This window comes from Lupinus angustifolius, chromosome LG07 (assembly GCF_001865875.1).
Source record: "Lupinus angustifolius cultivar Tanjil chromosome LG07, LupAngTanjil_v1.0, whole genome shotgun sequence".
NCBI lineage: Eukaryota > Viridiplantae > Streptophyta > Magnoliopsida > Fabales > Fabaceae > Lupinus > Lupinus angustifolius.
Window position 1 is genome coordinate 561,515 of NC_032015.1, and position 15,483 is coordinate 576,997.

The following is a 15,483-nucleotide window of genomic DNA, read 5'->3' on the forward strand; positions in this document are numbered from 1 at the left end:
GTCACGTATCATCTACTATTTATGTTTAATGATTATTGACTCTTCAAAAAAATAATAAAAATGAATAGTGAGTAATGTATTGAACGTGTATAAATTTTTACACTAATAATACATAAATATTACGCTAAAAAATTTATAGATTGATTTTGTACGATAATATATCATTCTTCATAGGTTATTATAATAATGTTAACATAACTTTAAAATAAAAGGGGTGTCAAATATAATTAAACTAAATATAGAGAATCAATCTATTTTTTAACAAGAAGTATGTCAAGAATCAAACAATAGTGCTCTCTGTCTATCCATTTGTTTTTTCTTTTTTCCACTTGGAAAACAACTTAGGCCCAATATGTGTAAAATACAACTCTCGGTCCAAGTTTGTATCTTGGGTTAATCAAAAGCCAACCCAGTATCACAATGGAAGCCTAAAAACAAAAAACCCAATAAACATGTGATATAAATATGCATAAAAATATGTGATGGAAGAAGTTATTGATCCAATTTGCAATTGTTACTTTACCATTAGATTTCCCTAGAATTGATGACTAGGATGAACAATAAGTTTGGAGTAGGTGGACCTCTTCATTTTTTAATACGGTTATATTTTTTATAGGCAAAGTTTCTAGTACAAGGTTTTCATACACTTAATATAGGAATTAGATTGGGTACAGAAACATGAGTGTACTACAGCAGATAAACCAATAGGATTCTGAAGAAATTTTTCCACTGCAATTTCAAATGATAGATTTTCAAATTTTGAGTGAATCTCTGCATACATCTATCAATGTCATAATAGCATGGATAAGAAACCAATATTTATAGTGATATTAAGCTGCTTCAGTCAAAGTCCAATAGTAAAATGCTTAGTTTCTTGGCCTCCACTGAGTGAAAAGGTTGAATTTTCAGTCCTGTTTTCATACCTGACACTAATTCTATAATCTCCTAAGAATCCATAAAAGCTAAATGAGCCATGTTCATCGGTCACACCTTCTATAAAACCAGTTTGCCACTCTTGAAGAAGTTTATCTACCACATCACCAGCTGGGAGATTTCTGAAATCATTGTCTGTGAGACACATTTCATAGCACCCTTCTGGATGAAGTGCTGTCCAGAGCATAATCCCATTCACTGAAGGATGTGAGAAACCTTCCCTCAATACTTCTTCCAAATAAATACCCTATGCACAGAAAATGGAGCAAAGAAATTTATTTAAGAAATTGGTAATCGATATATCGTTTCATCTAAGGCTAAACTTGCTCACCTGTGCATCTTTGTCAAGTGTTTTGCTAATATCAACCTCGGTTAGCCAAACGGGTAGGTCAAGTGTTGCGAACTTATCGAGGATAGCTCTTACAAGGGGAAGGTTTGGTACTGTGAAGTGACTCTCTAAGCCGATTCCATCCATAAAGACGCCATTATGTTGCAGTTCTCTTAGCCTTGAGATGTAGGCATCAACGGTGGAATTTACATCACTGCAAGTTTCCACCACATTGAAGTCATTCATGAACAAGGTTGTTAAGGGGTCTAACTTATGTGCGGTCTCGAAGAAATGCAATGTGGCATCAGGTCCAAGTCTTTGCTCATAGAAATCATAATGAAGCATTTCATTGCTGACATCCCAGTGTATGAATTCTTCTTTGTATTGACTCAACAGACTTTGTATTCGTGAATCGATAGCAGCTTGTAATTGAATGCCAGTAAGGTTCTGAACCCATTTAGGTGTGTAATTAGGAGCTTCCCAGAATATGTTATGCCCTCTAACTATGATTTTGTTAGCTCTAACAAATTGCAGCATCCGATCTGGAATGGTATAATTGACCTTGCCTTGATTAGGCTCGGTTGCGTACCACTTGAGCTCATTTTCAAAGACAGCAGCATTGAATCTCTTCACAAACCAATTCTGTAAGATGATATATGATTATGAGATTTTTAACTAGCATTTGAACATCATAATGGAATGAGTTTTATTGTGCTAATGTCTATGTTGTGGAAAATGGTTAATTGGATATATTCAAACCTGATAAGGCAAATTACCAAGAATGGTATTTGCTATTGCAGATCCAAAAGGGAACTCTTTTGAGACCTGCTCTATAGTCATAGTAGCTCCTTGCACTCTCCTTCCTTTGATATCTGACACATGAACTGTTGCGGCTTGCTTTCGTTTCTGTCAAATGCAAAAGGAAACCAAGTTGAAACATTACACGAATTGTGTTTTTGTTTTCTTGACACATACACATCTTATTCTAACTAATTATAATATTTGCTTATATTATATGACCCTTTTACTTGTTCATATGAACACACTTGCAAGATTTAATCTTGGAAGTCTTATTAGTCTTTGGCTTTGAGACAAGACCACATTTTAAGTTTTCATTGGTCTGTCATACACTTGAAAATTAAAGAGTGAAACTTGGTGTACAAATATGTACCTATATGTAACTAATGAAAATCTGATTAGTCATTGAAATAATTTAAAATGACAACAAAATTTCAAATACAATTGTATTGAGATTCTGATTGGCTGTGATTACACATGCTATACAAGTTTCAGTTAAACTAACAGGATATTTTTTTTGCCATGCTGAAATTTATGAAGAATAAAAGTTAATTCTCCTCACAGTGTTGATAATATATTGTTGATTGACTCTCCATTGTTCCTTGGTAAATGGCTTTAGAGATGGGCTAGCTAACTCTATACTGATATCTTCACCATTAGTGTTCTGCATTATTACAAAATGAAATAAACAAAGCCAAATATATTGAATTGAAGCAATTAGCTAAATATGACAATTTCATTAATAAAGTTAAAAGACAAAGTTACCTGAAAGAAGAGTATAGAAAAATTAGAAGGCTGATTTAGAACAAATCCACCTTTGAGAAATGACCAGCATCCACTCTTGGCAGAAACTGTCCCAATACAATTATGTGTTTCATTTTCTGTTTGTAGACTGGCACGTATTTTACCTGAACTTGAACCTTCAATTTTCACCCAAACTGTAAAATAAAAATATACATTATCATTTCTAAGAACTAAGAATACATGATTAAAAAAGGAGATGATTCATCCTCCTAAATTTCCTAATACTAAGTAAAGAAAAGATTGCATGTTTTTATATTCCTAAATGATGAATGCATCATTTCTTTCATTCAATGCTCACTTTACTTGGTATCAAGAGGATCTTTAGGATAAAATCTTAAGAGTATTTAGGCACATCTAGCATATTGCTCTTCAAAAAGTGGCCAAATTAATTTAACGTTTAGTTGATATGCATAGTTCTATATTCATACTGATTACTGAGTGAAAACAACATTTTTTGTTGTAGGGTATTGTTTTATAAAAATATATACTCTATCACTTAATTACAATTTGCAAGGTTATAATGTATATCAATCACTTCAATATCATTTCATCACAAAGCTAATTGAAAAGTACTACAAACAGAGTTTGTAAAGAAGACCCAACCAGAAAAACAGTACATAGTGTCCTGAGTGAGGTTATGCAGAAGGAATGAAGGCATATAACCATAGAAGGAAATGCCATCTTCATAGACCCAAGACTGTGATTGACTCTGGAAAATCCCACCCTGGTAAAGTGCTTCCTCAGGTTGCTCTTTGCACTACCAACCAATTCATCATACTTTGTGTCAATTATGAATTAAATGGCCATTGCATTTTACCATAACATAAAAAAATTATATATTTAATCAAAGTTCAATAGTAAAGTTGATTTTTTTTACCTCAGTGTAAGCAGTTGAATCATATATGGGTCCATCTGCAGCATGAAAAACAGAATTAGGAGGAAAAAAAGTAAACTTTTTTCTAGTGATAATTTAATGAAGGTGTGGGAATAAGTATCAGAACCATATAAAGGAGAAACCAAAGAAGACCCTATTAGCAAGAAGACTATAAGACAAAAGAATGGAATGTCCTGATGCATCTTTGGAACTGATCACTTTTCTACTCACTGATATGATAAATGAAAATGTTGTACACAGTGAAAAGAAAGAAATGGGCAATGGTCTATTATATATGAAAAATGTGTGTGTTTAGTATTGTATCCCCCTAAATAAAGGAATGTTTTAGGGAAGAAAATGCCACAAAAAGATTGTATTTCGAGGTTAATGGGATTTGGAGGTGATATCACAAGGAAACAGTGTTATTGGACCTTCATGAAGGACGTTACTATTATTATTCACATGCTATGCAAGGTAGAGGAAAAAAGGAGAGATTCCTGTGATTATTAGTTAAAAGACAAATATATTACCAGTTTATGTGGTAACTCTTGTGTCTTATTCTATAATGGATTGCAGTTGGCAAAACAGTTAAAAATCCAGTTATAACTTTTGTAAATTGTACATTTGAATTGAAGTTTGCGATGTACATTTGAGAGGAGTGTATAATGCTAAGAATTGATATTATTACTCTTAAAGATTTAAAAAAATGTCTAACAACTTAAAATTATAGCAAGTGCCAAATAGCCAATATGGGGTATTAATTAAGCTAGATATTTTGCTACCAAGATTGTATCAATAATCACACGGATTACAAACTGGTCGATTAATTTGAAGTATAGTAACTTCAATTTATTGGCTCACAAAAAACAGGGCATACAATTTTGGTCAAGTACAAGTATTTAGGTGAATCGGGGTTAGGACCATTTTAGGTACGATTTACAGAACTTCATGAAGTCATAGCCCACTGACAGAAATAAGTAAATAACGACCCATTGCTTCTAAGAGCATATCCACTTCCCCGCAAATTGTGTGACTGTATGTGTTATTTTATCTAATTAATTAAAAAAATATTTTTAAATTAAAATTTTAATAATTATATATTTTTCTGATAAATCAATGACACCTGAAATGACACTTTATTAGCAAAAAGACTGTGTTACGGTGTACTCACTTCTGAGTTCTGATATAGGCATATAGCAACATAGCTCCATCATAAATGCTTGAAAATTTTACTACTGTAGTACTAAATTATTGTTTGATGCACATCCATTTAGTGAAAACCGTGCAGCATATATAGGTGCGTGTAAATGTATGCAAAGTAATTTCTTCATATTGCCTCCAGATAAACTTATATTTATTTTCTTTTTACATATCTTAAAAAAAATATTTAAATTAAAATTTTAATAATTAATCATTTTTCTGACCAATCACAATCAGCAACATATGAAATGACACATTATTTTGGAACAGCATATGTTTACCTCATATTCAAAAATCAAATTATTTGTACATAAAACATTTTTCATGGAAAGAAATTCATGATACAAAAGCTTGTTGCTGTAAATTTCACCTCAGGATAGCAGGAAAAGAATAATGAATGAAGCAAAGCGACTCCACCTAATAAAACTAAGGGTAAGTTTTTGGTATGTATTATATGGTACTGTTAGTGACCACAAACTTGGTGGTGATCAATGTTGCTTCATAGGAACATTTAATGAGTTGACATGCACGCTCGCATCACTATAGGGATCTGCTATGTTTAGACTTAGAGTGTTCCCCACGCTTTGTAAAATGGCACATGGTTTCAAGTATAGACACCTATTCAAACCACATGCAGACAAGTTTTGGACACGAATACATCTTTGCCTTTTAAGTGAAGTATGCTCTCATATTTGAATGGTAAAATCTGTCTCTACCTTGGACCTGAATATCAAGGGCTTTCTAACACGGGGGACACGTCATAGTGTGCAACCCATAATTTATACGGGTCTAGATAACACAAAGCCCATAATTAATGCCGACTCAAATTTTAATTACCAAACAACTATTTTATGTATAAATGACGAATATCTACTGTTATTTTGTAATTTGTTGATCGTTAATTATTATTATTTATACATAAATATTTTCAACATTTTGTTGTCCACTTTTGTACTACTCTATGTACCATTAATTTTGATTGTTTGAACAAATATTAAGTTAAAATTATAATTATTGAATTTTTTCTGGCTAATCACACATATTATCACATGGAGTGGTATAAAGCTGTGAGAGAACAAATGTGCTTCTGTTAGTCGTAATAATTACTACTTAATATTATCATATAATTTATATGTAAATAAAATAAGAATATGACATAGAGTCGAGAAAAGTACGAGAACATTTAACATTTATTAACAAAATAATTCAGAAAATCATATTAATTTTTGTCTTTATTTATTTTTCATTGTAACAAAAGAGATATTCACCTCATATTTTGGGAAGACACTAAGCATTAATATGAATATACATGGCAAAATGGGCATTGCCCGCGGGCTTGCCTGCATTTCTTTGCGGCTAGGGCATACATTTTTTGTCTATTTGCCCGTTTCGTCCGGCCCATTTTGCCAGTCAAGTTTGTGGGCATTTTCGTTGGGCATGCGGGCGGCCCATAAATATAATTTAAGGAAAAAATAAGAAAATTTTAAATAAGTTATGATGTAATGTGATTTTTAATCCATAGAAAAATTGTAATATAATGTAATTTGTTTAACTTCATATAAAATATCAAAAAAAATTGTTAACTTTTTATCTCCAACTACTTTATTTAATTTCATTTCATTTATTAAATGAATTTTTTATTTATTTTTTAATTATTTAACAATGCCCGTGGGCCACCCGCAAGTCCATTAGTCACGTTTTAAAACGGGCAGGGCACTGAATTTTGTCTGTTAAGCTAATACAGGTATGCCCACGCTCGCTTAAATTTTTATGGACATTTACGGGCGCGGATTAAGTGGGCCGGGCAGCCCATTTTGCCATCTGTATGAACACAACTTGTCTTGAAAATAGTTTTACTCTGGAAGAAAATAGATTTTAAGTCATTTAACTCTTTAGAAATGAATAATTTTACAACTTTGTGATTTGTCGTATAGTGCAAATATATGATTACCGTCACATTAACGATCAATAAATCAATGATTATAAGACAGACATAGGAGTCAGACCTGCCACTTTTTCCAAGTAGCGTCGGCTAATGGAAATGGATTCATCGCACACTCCCCACAACTTTGAATTGAACAGTGTTCGCTACGTGAAGTAAATGCCATATGATTATGATGCTTCAAACATAGCCACCAATTTAGACAAAAACTGAATGGGGTAAAGCAAAAAACACAATATTCTTCTTTAAGCATTACATACCATAGGTGCTCAAGTCAAAAGTTTCAACCATGTAATCGTCACTTTGGACCTAAACACTACACCACTGACCGTAACTTCTTGAATTACACTTCGTAAAAAATATGAAAAAATTAACTTAACAACACGCCAGTTGGCAGAATTAACTGCACTACATTCTCACATACCAATAAATTAAACCACACAATATTGAAAATTCTCTTCTCCAAAAATTGACTGAAAATAAATCTCTAGAAATAGCTTAAGCATAAGAATTGAGTTACAGAAAAAATAGCAACCTTCATTTAAAAACAAAGGAATTAACAGTCCCATAGGATGTCACTGAGCAATAACCTCATCAATCCCAGGATTGTCTTACTATCTTTGCATGCATGTCTTCTTCTAACTTCATTGCTGAATAGATATTATTGAAGACTTGTTGGGTTTTCTGCTCATGTAAATTTTGTTGTAAACTTTCTTGGTCCTGAAATACAACAGAATATCTAAGACGAACCCAACAACACATGCTCCAGTCATGACTACAAAGACTAGTCTATAACAGTGACCACCAACACAGGTATTGCCACCGCCGGGTACGGCCGTAGCCTCTCTGTCATAGAGTATGCCAGCAAGCAACCCTGAAAAGAGGAATGAGCCAAGGGGAAGGTTGAGGATGAGAATGTTGTAAATGAGACCATAATATTTGAGTCCAAATAACTCAGATGCTGTTGGAACAGTGATGGCAAGACGAACTCCATAGCATAGGCCAACTATTACAGACCCAATGTAAAGGGATCCAGGCATAGCCATGGCCAAGAGAATGTAACCCAGAGCCATTAGAATCTGAGATGCTGCATTCCAAAGAGGTCTAGGTGTTGCAGCTTTCCTGTTAACAAAAATAAAATAGTAGAATAAGAGATATGATACAAAATTTATACAATTTTGATGCACAAACAGTGGTTGAGAAACATAAACAGAAAATATAGGAGAATCTAGCAACATAAACAGTTCATTCAATATTGATTATTCTTTGTCCTTCCACGTTGTCTCACCATCACACCAGACAAAGGAGAATCTAACAATTTAATATGTTTCCATGTGAACTTGAAATTCAATCCTAACAGAGTTGAGGACATCTAATACATCTAGAATAAGAATATAACTTAGAATTTTCAAGCTATAACATAAGCATATAAACTTAGAAGAACTTAAACAGTTAAACCGAAACATTTATTGAAACTCACAAAATACAAATCATTTTGGAAATAAAGTCATCAATCAGTAATTAATTACTTTAATTTAATACGAAGCATATAAATAACTATAATTATAATTACCTTAATTATTAATGTAGATAATACTAACCCAAAGTTAGTACGTAATGGGAAATAAACGTGATGGGAATAACTTACTTGATGAAGTGCTCCGAAACAGAACCAGATATGATCCGTCCAAAGAACCCGAATATACTGATCAATGAGACAAAGAGTGAAACATCTGTGTACCCGAGAGCCAACCCGATTTGACCCAAATTATTCTGAACCGCTAAACCAGTTCCAACCCCACACAGAAATGACACAAACATTATCCAAAATTCCACGCTACTCAAAGCCTCCACTATCGTGTGATCCTCACCTATCTCCGTCCTTCTCTTTACTCCTACCACCGCTTCCCCTTCCTCTGCCGGAGTTTCATTTTCTTTCTTTTGAAGTAACGGTTCGTTAACCTGCTCCACATCTCGGTTCGAACCCTGTTCGAACCGGTTCTTGAAGAAAGAGTGAACCGGGATCCCCAACGGCGACGCCAACATGAGAAGCAAAACGACAGCGAATGCTGTTGAGAACAAAGCAGTTGGATTGGGTAAGAACCCGAAAGCTAATAAATAAACAGCGATAACGATAGCGAAGGCGTTAAGCACGGCGAAGTATCTAGTTTCTTCGTTGTCCTGAGCGGCGGTGGTTGACTTAACGGCGGGGATCTCACGGAGGAAGAAGATACCGGAGAGACAAACGGCGAATGGAACAAGAGAAAGCATGAGAAGGAAAGAAGAAGGGTCGTCAGCGAAGAGTGCAGAACATATGTTGGTGAAAATAGCAGTGCTTAATCCAACAAAACCTTTGAGAATTCCAGAAACGGGTCCTCTATTGCTTCTGAAGTTGCGTATGCATGTTACTAAAACAGCAGTGTTCATCCACGTTGTGCTGTTCCCTCCCATGCACAGAAATATACACATCTGCATGTATCAAAGAAATTAATATCATGACCTAATAACAAACAATGCTTTGCTTTGAATTAAAAATCTTTCTTAGAATTGATTTGGTGAGAGTACTAATTACCTGCCAGTAAGGAAGGGGTTGAATTCTTTGGCTAACAACAAGCCATTGAACACCGTAGCCGATGAGTCCTTCAACGGAGCCTATTAGAAGCATGAGCCATGTAGGGAACCGGTCTGAAGCGAATCCGGCGAGAAGGCCGAAAGCTTTGCCAACATCTTTGGCGACGGAGAGGTTATTGAGCTGAAGCTGGGTGAGGAACATGAGGGATTTGAGAGCATCGGAGTAGTTGGAGAAAGTGTAGTTGTTGCCGGAGATGGATTGAATCCAAACGGCGGCAACCAAGCCTAGCCATTTGCTTGCGGTGGAGACGGAGGGGGAGGATACAGCCATATGGAAAAAGATTGATTGTGTTTGGTTGGAAATGGTGCAATATATATAGCCAAACATTTTAGCACTATTTCGTTTGCATCTAGTTGGAGATGAGTAGGTGAATGGAAAAACAAAGATTGAACATGATGTACCTATTATTTATAATTTATCATTTTTCTTATCAATCATATCTTATAGTACATACTAGTGACACAATTTTGTAGGATAATACATTTATAGCCAATGTAGATTAAGGGTATATTCCATAATAAAATTTAACAACTGTAGTTTTTCAACATGTTTTTACTATATTTTAAATCCTTACTTTTTTAATATATTAATTTAAAAATAAATAAAAGCGTGCCAGATTAAAGAAATTGCAAATTGGCAAGTAGAAGTGTTGTCAACTGTAGCGCCAGACTGAAAGACGTGTGCTATTTTGTTCACCATACACTTTTACACTTTTTATATGGAGAAAAAATATCATGTAATTTTTAATTGGTTGAGTTTTTCAATGTATTTTTGTCCACCCGACACTTTTTATATGGAGAAAAGTATAATGTACTAAATATTATTTTCAAGTATTATTATATTATCTACTTTTAATTATAAATAATATAAGATATATTTATTGTGTATAAATTATACAAATCATCTTATCTTTAATGGTAATATTATAATTGATAAGTGTCATTAAATTAATTGGTTTTTACCAACAATGTTAATCTAATGATGTAAAATCTCACTAAATTTATAGGATGAATAAATTTTCAAACGTTTGATATCTAATAATAACATTTGTTGAAGGTACTATGATACACCCCAAATGAATTAGTTACAACAAAAAATGTGAAGGAATGCAAGCATCAAAAAAAATTAATTCAGTTTTGCTGTTGGCTTAATATTGATGGTACAGGGGCACTTGACCAGAAGAGAAACATTAAAAGAAGGCTTACCCACAAGTCAAGTAACTAGCCAAAGTGTTAAAGATGAGAAGGACTTCATTTAGGTAAATATTGCATTTGGCATTTTGGTGTTACTTATTCATCTTGAGATATAATTTGTGCCAAAAGTTCTATTATAGTTTTCCAAAAACATCTTAAAACGTGATATTAATCACCCATTTAAAATTTAAGTGTCAAATGTATGTAATAAATTATTTTAAAAACATTCTTAATTTAGATGATTGGATGTAATTCTTCCACTTAAAAATATTATCAATTATTTATTTTCATTTTAGTACACCGAGTGCAATTTTTCCCTTAAAAATATTTTCAATTATTCATTTACATTTTTATTGTATTACATTTATTTATAAATTGATTAGTTTATTTATTTCCATTAAAAACATTATTACTTTTTACTGTATTATGTTGTCAATTTCTTTTTTTTTTTATATGGAATGTTAATTTTATGATTAAAACATCTTTTATTGGAGTCGAGTTGTTACAAAATTTTAAAAAAACTTTTTAATATGTTTAATGTAATATATATTAATTATTCATTTGAACTTTAAGTATTAAATGTACATAATAATATTTTCAAAAACGTACATAATTATTTCTTTTTATTATAATTTACAGCAGAAACAGTTCTGACTTTGCCTTAAATAGACTAAGCATATATAGTATATAGGAGTCTCAACATGATATGTTAACCTATTTAAAATAATCCAAAGCCTATGTATTACATGTTTAAAAGTATGATCTAGCATATTTGTTTGTTTAAAGACATATTATATTATTTTATCTTGAAATAGGTCATCATATCTATATTTAAATAACCTAATCGACCTACTTTTAAATACACCTTTACAGTCATAACAATTAAATTATATTTTTATATACATTTTTATATTAAAATTACATATATAATAATATAATTTATATTAAAGTTGTATAATATAAACATTATTACATAATATAACTAAATAGGTCAGTCTGTTTGACTTAATAAGTCTGTTGGATGACATAAAATATGACATGTTAAACTAAATAGATTTTCAAAAGCTTGAGTATCACTTATTTATGAAAAAAGTCTGTTTTGACCTTAGTATTAGGGGTGTAAGCGGTTCCGGTTTAAACCGCAAAACCGATGGAACCAAACCAAACCAAACCGCAAAATATGGTTCCGTTCGATTTCGCGGTTCGGTTCGGTTATTTTTTTAAGGAGCCGTTTATGTTTGGTTCGGTTTATGGTTTTAGAAATTCAGGAACCGTTAGAACCGAACCGAACCGCGTATTAAAGAAATATATACTAGGGATTAAGAAATAATATTTTATTATTGTTTAAATTCTTCAACCAATTTTCTAGCTTAAATTATCAATTTTTGTGTGAATTGTAGTGTTACATATGTTATTAAATTGTTATTAAGTTAGTATTATGTATGTTATTAGTTACTAAATTGTTTCATAATGTCTTGTAATTTGGAACATATTTTCCATCTTTTGTGATATTGAGTTTGAAACCAACATATATCTTATATTATTATACATGTGTTACTAATTATGAAATGTAAGGTTATAAATGTAACTATTATATATTTTTCTAATTAATATATATGTTACTAATCATGAATGAAGTGTATTGTTATATATGATTCATAATTTTTTATAATAATAGTAGTAATGTTTATCCTTTTATGATAAACAATATCTCTTGTAATACATTTTGAATTTTCAATTGATGAAATATTTTTTTTTATAAAAAGTAAATGTAAAAATCGTGGAACCGAACCATTCAAGAGCGGTTCGGTTCAGTTCTTATAGTTAAAGTTGGGGTTAATTGAGCGGAACCGAACCATACCATATGTTTGTGATCGGTTCGGTCACTAAAATGCACCAAAAACCGAACCGAACCGAATTTTTACACCCCTACTTAGTATTAGGCCCCTAATAATATTATGAATTTACATACAATTCTTTTCATTAAAATATTATCAATTATTTGTTTATCTTTTATTATATATTATTTATTGTTCACTTTATTTATTTTTCTTAAAACGTTATTACTTTTTACTGTATTACATTATCATTCATTTTTCTATATGGAATATGTGAATTTTATGGGTGCTGTACCTTTTATTGGAGTCATTATAAAACTTTAAGAAAACTTTTTAAAATGTTAAATGTAATATATGTTCATTATGCATTTGAACTTTAAGTGTTAAATGTAGGGTTGTGAATGAGTCAAACCGAGACGAACCAGAGTTTAGCTCATTTAGCTCGATAAGATTTGGTTCAGCTTGAAACTCAATTCGAGCTCAATACGAGTTATTTTTTAGCTCGAGTTCGGTTCGGTTAAAATTCGCAAACTGATTAATTTAGTTTAAATCGTTCATTTAGACAACTTAAATAACTAATTAAATTTTAAAATGGTTCAAATGGTTCATTTTTATGGTTATTAATTATTATTTTTATTTTTATATTATCAAATCTTATGCGGTGACAAAATAGACTTATGTAAATACAGGTGTCACATACATATTTGTTTTAGTAAAATTTTGAGCCAAAAATAGAAAATAAAAAAAGATCTAATTGTTGATTTTATGCAAGTGTGAAATCTTACAATGTATATAATGTAAGAAGTGAAAGAGTTTGTAAATAGAAAATACTCATATAACTAACGCCTTAAGATTATATTTTGGTTCAAGACGTGGTGTATCACTTGTGATTCTTCAATTTTTTCATACCCCAGTAAAAATGGAACTCCTAAGGATGACAATGTTCTGCATAGGTTCGGGTTGTACATTACTCGCACCCGTATTGTTGCTTCAATTTTGGACTCAGACTTAGTCACCCACCTCAGTCGTGTGCTGATACCTGCTACTTCTCATACCCACGGGTCCTTGGGTACCTAGCGAATCTGCAGATACACACAAATTCAAAAAATATTAAACAGTGAGTAATTTATGTAATTATGTATTTGTTTCCTACAATCTTTTATGTTATTTAGGTAATCAACAAGAGAAAAAATTATAAAACATATTTAAAGTTTTAAACACATTTTAAATTGATTATTTAAACATTATGATGTAAAATTGATTGAGTAAGTATTGCTAAATCAACAAAATATTGTATTATACATGTCAATTAACAATAACTATCACATTTATGAATTAATAATATAACATTATAGATTAACTATATATATATAGGAAGAAACTCATTGCTCATAGTTGACTCATCCAACAACAGGTCTTAAACTTTCCAGTCTTAATTACCTGCGTGTCTAAAAACACAGACCAGATTCTACCCGTTATAGGTATTTTTTGCGGGTATCTATGGACCTGACTACCCATGATCATCTCTAAAAACCCTCTGAGGCTACCCAATCACATTCTAGTTCAACACTAATATGTGTGGCTTTACTTAATGGGGTTGTAGAAATATAGATGTTTAGTGCCTTATTTCAAAACCCAAAACTATAATTAAAAAATCTGATGAAAAATTGACCATCGTCAAATTAGGAAAATGAAAATGAAAATGAAGAAATAAAACAAAGACGATCTTCAGTCCTCGCACATTATCAGTGTTCTATTAAAGGAAAAAAGTGCACCCGAGACAAAAACAAACTACTAATCGAAATAAAATTGGTGCTAAATGAATTGTTGGTACGTACACATTTAGAATATCTTATGATTTCCCCTTTCCTACGCCTGTGTCAACTTTCATCTGATTTTGAGAGCTTGAAGATCACCCACTACTCTCAACTTGTTTTATACGTTCCTGCCTTATTGATTGCTATAGCTTTGTTATCACAGATATTCTAAGATACCGTTCTTAATCGATTACTTAATAAGTTACGTTTTTAATTTACCTACAATTTAATATATTTCTCAGGATAAAGAAAAAAGACTACGAATAAAACCTAATGACACTTTTAAGTTTATATATATAGATTAAAAATAAATAAAACGGAGATACATATGGTTCTTATTAATAATATTCGATTATCTTAAATCAATTTTAAATGAAAAAAGATAAATATTCGATTATCTTAATAATACAAAGAATATTAAAAAGATTTGATAGAGGATTTATGGGAAGATGATGATGAATCCTTATATTAAAATGCAGTCTCTCTCCAAAGTCTTGGAGTGCATTAGTTTTTTTAATTTTAATGTGTTACATTTTTCTCTCCTTATGATATTCTCTCCAATTCATTTTAAAATCATTACTCGAATCATTTTCTACTATTGCTCCATCAATATCTTAAGAAGTAACCACTTAATAAGAGTGATAGATTCTTATTGTTTATATATTTTCCATTTTTATGTGAATAGATTCTTATTATTTATAAATTTACCAATTTTATGTGAATAGATTCTTAAATGTAATACATGTAGGGTAAAATCTTTTTAATATTACTTATTATTATAAATAGAGAAAAAAATATACATTGACACTATAAAAGTTTTATAAAATGTCAGTCAATTATTCATCAGTCATTTTTAATCATTGTTGACTTTTCAAAAAAATAATACAAATGAATGGTGAATGATATAGTAATTATGTATAAATCACTATATTGATAATATACTCTGTTATGAATATATAATTTGACATATAGAATACATATATATTAATCGCGTGTACATATATATATATATACAATGAAAAAAATTAAAAAAAAAAGTAGATGATACTTTATACTAGCATTGACAATTTGCATCCTCCTCCTCATGCCTACAAAATAACAATTTTAAAATTATATATAAAAAT

General features: G+C 31.3%; 2 protein-coding genes across 2 annotated transcripts; both read right to left on the bottom strand.

Moving 5' to 3' along the window:
• Positions 804-4,065, bottom strand: LOC109351710 (anti-sigma-I factor RsgI6). Its single transcript, XM_019593274.1, has 8 exons — positions 3,865-4,065; positions 3,741-3,775; positions 3,467-3,620; positions 2,825-2,997; positions 2,622-2,723; positions 2,021-2,167; positions 1,265-1,903; positions 804-1,180 (listed from the first exon to the last, which is right to left on the bottom strand). The coding sequence occupies exons 1-8, from the start codon at positions 3,938-3,940 to the stop codon at positions 845-847; spliced, it is 1,662 nt and encodes a 553-aa protein (XP_019448819.1). The 5' UTR covers positions 3,941-4,065; the 3' UTR covers positions 804-844.
• On the bottom strand, positions 7,099-9,817 carry LOC109353207 (protein NUCLEAR FUSION DEFECTIVE 4-like). Its single transcript, XM_019595427.1, has 3 exons — positions 9,452-9,817; positions 8,528-9,348; positions 7,099-8,001 (listed from the first exon to the last, which is right to left on the bottom strand). The coding sequence occupies exons 1-3, from the start codon at positions 9,779-9,781 to the stop codon at positions 7,524-7,526; spliced, it is 1,629 nt and encodes a 542-aa protein (XP_019450972.1). The 5' UTR covers positions 9,782-9,817; the 3' UTR covers positions 7,099-7,523.

Excerpts from the sequence above, each read along its gene's own strand:
- LOC109351710 (XM_019593274.1), bottom strand. The coding sequence starts at position 3,940 with ATGCATCAGGACATTCCATTCTTTTGTCTTATAGTCTTCTTGCTAATA. Across the intron at positions 3,776-3,864 it reads TTTGGTTTCTCCTTTATATG|ATGGACCCATATATGATTCA; the intron begins GTTCTGATACTT and ends TTCATGCTGCAG. Across the intron at positions 3,621-3,740 it reads ATTCAACTGCTTACACTGAG|TGCAAAGAGCAACCTGAGGA; the intron begins GTAAAAAAAATC and ends ATTGGTTGGTAG.
- LOC109353207 (XM_019595427.1), bottom strand. The coding sequence starts at position 9,781 with ATGGCTGTATCCTCCCCCTCCGTCTCCACCGCAAGCAAATGGCTAGGC. Across the intron at positions 9,349-9,451 it reads AACCCCTTCCTTACTGGCAG|ATGTGTATATTTCTGTGCAT; the intron begins GTAATTAGTACT and ends TGATACATGCAG. Across the intron at positions 8,002-8,527 it reads GTTTCGGAGCACTTCATCAA|GAAAGCTGCAACACCTAGAC; the intron begins GTAAGTTATTCC and ends TTTTGTTAACAG.